Source organism: Anguilla anguilla, chromosome 4 (assembly GCF_013347855.1).
Source record: "Anguilla anguilla isolate fAngAng1 chromosome 4, fAngAng1.pri, whole genome shotgun sequence".
NCBI lineage: Eukaryota > Metazoa > Chordata > Actinopteri > Anguilliformes > Anguillidae > Anguilla > Anguilla anguilla.
In genome coordinates this window covers 59,993,024-59,998,917 of record NC_049204.1, presented here as the reverse complement: position 1 = coordinate 59,998,917, position 5,894 = coordinate 59,993,024, and the positions used below count along the sequence as shown (strand labels likewise).

Genomic DNA, 5,894 nt, shown 5'->3' with positions numbered 1-5,894 from the left:
GACCCCGGCCTGCAGAGCCTGCAGGAGTCGGCCAGCGAGGGGCCCCTGGGGGCCCTGGACAAGGCCGGCCTGCACAAGCACTCGTCCCGCAAGCTGGGCCGGCAGGAGGGGCCCGAGGGCGGCCCCGGGGCCCTGGGCCTGGCCTCGGGGAAGAGCAAGCTGAAGGACAAGCTGTCGGCCATCCGGCAGGACCGGGCCGAGCGGCGCGAGTCGCTGCAGAAGCAGGACGCCATCCACGAGGTGGACTCGTCCGAGGACGAGACGGACGAGGGCTCCGAGGACAGCCAGGACGGGCGGCGGCTGGGCGGGCGGGCCGAGGGCCGGCTCAAGGCCAAGGAGGAGGAGCCCTTCGTCCCCCCGCCCTCCGTGCTCCGGCCCGCCCCCACCGTGCGCCCGGGCCCCGCCCTGTCGCTGTCGCCCGCGCTGAGCAGGCAGCCGCCGGGGGGGAGGGGCGCCGAGCTGAAGCCCGCTCACACCGCCGCACCCAGCCCGCTGGGGGGCGGAGCCAGCAGCCCCGTGACCACCGAGGAGGCGGGGTTAAAGAGCGGGGCGTCGCCCGGCGCCAGGACCACTCCCTTCCCGCCGGGGCTGCAGAGCAAGCTGCCCTGCGCCTTCTCCACCCCCGGCAGCGCCTTCACCTCCGTCAGCAAGGACTGCTTCCTGAAGCCCGCCGCCCCCTCTGCCACAGGCCACGCCCCCTCGGCACTGAGCTCCACCCCCTCTCCCTCGAGCACCGCCCCCTCGGCCCTGAGCACCTCCCCCTTGGCCCTGAGCCACGCCCCCTCAGCCCCCAGCTCCGCCCCCTCTGGCGACTGGAAGACCCCCAAGCTCCCGGAGCTCAGGGGGAAGTCCGTTGCCATGGCGACGGGCGAGGACAAGGCCCCCAAACCCGGCCCTGCGGCCCCGCCCACGGACACGCCCACCGCGTCAGGGACCAGCAAGGAGAAGAAGGAGGCCGACAACAGGAGGCAGGCGCTGAGCGTGGCGGCTTCTCCCGCCGTGGACAAGGTGGTGTCCCAGCTGGCCACGGTGGCCAAGAGCGTGCTGGGCCCGGTCAAACTCAGCATCCCCGGCGCCAAGGAGACCTTCGACAGGCTGGAAAAGAGCAGGGAGCAGGACAAGCTGGTCGCCCCGGCGACAGGCCCCACCCCTCCCCTGGCCACGCCCCCCAGGCAGCCCAGCCCTCAGTCGCCGCGTCTGATGGAGTCGCCCCCCAGACACTCCCCCCCCTCCAAAGCTGAGCCGCCGGCCCCCCCGCTCCGAGCCCCGGACCCCGCTGCGGACAGGAAGAGGCCGACGCCCGCCAGAGACTGCGCCCCGGTCGCCGTGGAGCCCGCCGAGAGGGCGGGGCCTCCGCGCGGCTGCCCGAGGCAGGGGGCGGGGCCCGCCGTGGCGGCCGAGCCGAAGAGACCGGAGCCTCAGGCCCCTCCCAAAACCGCGGCCGCGCCCCAGGACAGTGTCTGCAAGAAAACGTAGCACCGCCCCCCCCCCCCCTGCCCCACACAGACTGCTGGCTCCAGATTTTAATTAAGGAATGCATGTTGGAGTAACAGAACAACATAGACTTCGCAGTTCACTCATCTGAGGTATTAGCTGTTACAAAAAAAAAAAAAAAAAAAACCAAGAGAAACCCAACTGTTGCATTCTGGATCGTCCGTGTTTTATGTTTCATATCCTAATTATTATATCTGGGCTCTGTTACTGTTTTTTGGGTCATCAGTTGCTGTTCTTGTGACGTCAGAGTTTCTCTCTGCAAAGAGACGGGGGCTAGAAATAAAGTGCTTGGCTTCGCCGGTCCGGTCCGCGACCCCGCTAACGACCTTCGCTAACTCTCTGTCGCGGCTCTCCGCCCTGAGGGCGATGTCCCAGACCGCTCGTGTGTCTAGCTAATAGAACTGGTCGTGCCTTAACGAAGACGATATTTCACACTCATCTGCATGAGAGCAACTTCTGTGGGGGGGAAAAAAAAAAGGATGTATCTCAGCAATAAGTAGCGTATGCTTAGCAATTTGTAAAAACACATCGAGTTTATGAGGAACTTGCGTTGCCGCTGTTCCATCCGCACCGAGCGACGTGGTTACTTATTTACAGTCCTGCCTCACGCTGTCCCGTACGCCCTCTCATCGCGTTCACCGGCAGTTCAGACGGAGTAGAACAGAGCTTAGATTCGAAAGTGGCGGAAGAAGCAAGTAGATTATTACAGGAGTTTCAGTGTGTGCAGTGCTTCATGTTCGAATGTCCCCAAAACACTTTAATGTTCTGAATCCATTCCCTCTCGTACCCCAGTCAGAATTTACCGTATGTGGGTTTTAACTGATATTGCGTTAGAAGGGTAGCCTAGCTGTGTCTGTTCTCACACTTTCAGTGACCTCTGTAGTGCTTTTTGCTGAAATTGTCAACCAAAAAAAAAAAACGGTCGAAATTGTTTTGCGTCTCGTATCCGAGCGTGTTGTCGAGCGCCGGTAAGGGGAGGCGTCTCCAGGACAAAATGGCCGCCGCGGCGGAGAGTGCGCGACGATGGCTCTGTTAGCCTGCGTGTCGCGGCGCGCGGAGCCCATTACCGTAGCAACGGTGACCCCGTGACCCCGCAGCCTATAGGGGGGGTCTCCCCGCTCCCTACTCAATTAGCCCCCGGATCACAGTCTGCAGCCCGGCCGTCACTCCCGGTTCACACTCACTCACTCACTCACTGACACATGCACTCAGTCGCTCGCTCGCTCGCTCACTCTCTCACTCTCTCACTCTCTCGCTCGCTCACTCTCTCACTCTCTCACTCTGGTGCAGAGCAGCAGGGAGGGCGGGCCGGGGCACAGAGTGAGGTGTGAATCCGGACAGACGGGCTGCCGCACTGAATCATGGTCCGCCCGCCCGCTGCAGGCGAACGGCGCTGAGCGCTGACTTAGGGAGCGCAGAAGAGAACCCTCGTCTTTATTTCTAGCCCCCGCTTTTTATCGCCCTCCTTTTTTCCCCCCGACATTTTGCTGTTCTTTTATATCTGGACCAACTTGCTGTGTTCTTTTTTGTGATTGGTTCTTATTTTGTATGGTTAGCGAACTTTAAACATGTGTATATACGTGTGTGCTGGTGAATGAGTGGATGTGTCTGTACTATACGTGTGTGCATACACAATGCACACACACACACACACACACACATACACACGCGATCTGTTCTTTGTGCTTTTTACTCCACTGTGTTCAGAGTGTGTGTAGCAGGATAGCTCCTGGCACTAAACCAGTGGCTTGCAGCCCTCTTTAAACGCCAGCGTTGAAAGGCCTCCAGGTTTTTTGCACATATCTTTTTAATTTTTTAGTTTTTTTTTTTTAATAAATGAAAGAGAGGCCAGTGAGACCCTTGGCCCTTGGTTGAGGTACAGATGTTTGCCATTGCTGAACACCACTATTATTATTTTCTGCACCTATTTTTTTAGCTGATGCCCTGTCAGACTGAACACAGGACACCAGTCAGCTGACTGGATCTGTGTGCCTGTGGGTGGGGCCAGCCACCAAAGTGGGTGTGACCAGTGTCCTTGTGGGCGTGGCCTGCATATCCCCTCTGGGCGGGGCCAGCATATCCCCTGTGGGCGTGGCCAGTGCCTCTGTGGGTGGGGCCAGTGCCCCTGTGGGTGTGGCCCGCATACAAGGCCGGACGCAGAGAAGCCTGACTGGCTGGCCGTAAGAGTGGGCGGAGCTAAAGAGCTCCTCGGTGAGGCGGGCGGGTCCAGGGCCCTGCTGATGGCCGCTTACAGGGAGGAGGAGGTCACAAAGAGCCGAAACGGGCACCGGTGAAGGGTGGAGTCGTGCGCTTTCTGCCCCGCCCCTCCCCTGTATCCAGGGCCTTCTCCAGCCTGTAGTCCTGCGGTGTTTTGTAGCCCCGCCCCACTCCCTACACTCACAGAGCTTCAGCCGCTGCTACAGCAGAGCCTAGTCTTCCGGTCCTCAGCTTCTTCACCAGTCCGTCACCCTGTCCACATTTCAGCCGAACTACATTAGCAATGAAATGAGCAGTATTTACTATGAATTGTTGCACAGTTACAGTTGCATTCCAGTTTAGTTGCGCTACGCGTGTTGCATCCAGCATTTCAGTGACTCGTACCTCTTGTTCACTATATTTTAGAGGGCATTGCTGTTGTATTGATAGGTATGGGTGAAATCGATTGAATTTGGGCTCATTGCTATACTGCACACGGCATAAATAGGAATATAAGCTTGCTTAGATTTGGCCTCTTGAGTAAAAACTCCTTTAAATACTTGAAATAAATATCCAGTGGGAAAAAAAATGCATGGACTCGGCAAATTGACATGGAAAATTTGAACACGAGAGAGACTTGCTTCACTGGCAGAAACTCTTCTCAGTCAGTTTGATGAATATAGAATCTGCAGTAAGTCTATTTGCCGGGGCTGATAACCAGCTGTCCCTCATTGTCTGGTAAAGACTCATATTAAATTTGTGTTGTGTGTGGATGTGTATGGTTTTCTTTTACCTGGGGACATTTTGAGAGGTCAGCTGAGGGAAAGGATCATTATTGTGTTTTTAAAAGTGTGGTTCTGCTCCCTCCCCAAGTCCAGCAGGCATCTGATATAAGTTTGGCTTTGTCACTGTGCTGGTCCACTCTCCAAACGCACGTCCGTCGGTATAATGTCCAGTGTCCTGAAAACGAGTCGGTCAGTGACCCACGCTTTCCCTCTCCAGAAGACCAAAGCTCTGTAACGACTGTGTCCCCCCCCCGCCCCCCCCCCCAGCGAAAACACACAAACAGCCTTTCAAAAAAAGTTTACAAGCGTGCTAGAGGAGTACATGTGGTCTGTACATACTGTGAGCTGTATTTATATTTCGTCTAGTGTAGCGGAGTGTGAGATTTACCGTGTGTAGGTGTGACTTGCTGCGGGGATCATGGTTTACAGCCCCCCCTCTCAAATTCGTGCTGGCGGCTCAGTAGCCGCATGGCCTGCTGGGACTTGTAGTCGCAGGTGAATCAAACGAAAGTCCCTGGCACAAGGGGACAAAAAAAAATGCCTCTGATTACAATCAGTCTATGCGCACCAGTGTATTCGTGAAAAACTAAAAAACTATATCCATAATTCCATATAATCCCTGCCCCCCCCACCAAGTTATCCAGTGACTGCTGTCCAGTTCCATGCAGGAGAGATGGCCAGACTGACTAAGGACTGTGCAGTTCTGTGGACGATGTCTCTGCCCCGTCCCCACCCACCAGAGCTGGAGGGGGAGGTTTTAGGGGCTTCAGGGCCCTCTACTCCCTGCTGTAGGGTGCCTGCTGCCTGACCAGACCCCCGACTTCTCCCCCCTCACGGTCTGTGTCTACCCCCCCCCCCCCCCCCTTCATGCTCTGTACCACACGCTATACAGTGTGCAACAGTTCTTCCCCCCCCACCCCCCCGTGATTTTATCTCTGCATTTCTGGGAGTGACGCACATCGGCTGTGTAATTGTATATACTGGCGGGTAATGGTTTGCAGTGTTAGGGTGTAGAGACCAGTGCCATAGACCTCTGAGAGCCAATGAGAAGAGGGCTTCTGTGTGTGTGTGCGCGCCGTCTGTGTGTTTGTCTCTTCAGGGGGAGGGGAGAGGTGCGGTAGGGTACGAGGGTGGGGTGAGGGGAGGGGAGGGGAGGGGGGGGGAGCAAGGTGAGAGAATTTGCTAGTGTGAAACCAGTGCAATATCTGTTCATTTTAATGTGGTAACTGCATGTTGTTGTTAAGCTTCCCTTATAAATAATAAAAGTTTTTATGTAAAAGGTGTCTTTGTCTCCAGTCCCTCTCTTGATCTGACTTGTGGCTTTATGCCAGTCTGCACTGTCTGCTCTACACTGCTTTGATTGATTCAGAGAAGAAGCTGCCATTGTCCTTCTTATCAAACACGTCTGTACAGTCTTTA

At 56.6% G+C, this 5,894-nt stretch overlaps 1 protein-coding gene across 10 annotated transcripts in view; it reads left to right on the top strand.

Moving 5' to 3' along the window:
• Positions 1–4,738, top strand: part of mast2 (microtubule associated serine/threonine kinase 2) — a 137,769-nt gene extending 133,031 nt beyond the window's left edge. For all 10 annotated transcript variants that reach the window (XM_035412412.1, XM_035412408.1, XM_035412411.1 and 7 more), the window contains one exon: positions 1–4,738. This exon is cut by the window's left edge and continues 515 nt beyond it. In XM_035412412.1, coding sequence (XP_035268303.1) covers positions 1–1,476 — 1,476 coding nt within the window. In that variant the 3' untranslated portion in view covers positions 1,477–4,738.
• Positions 4,739–5,894: the final 1,156 nt, after the last annotated feature.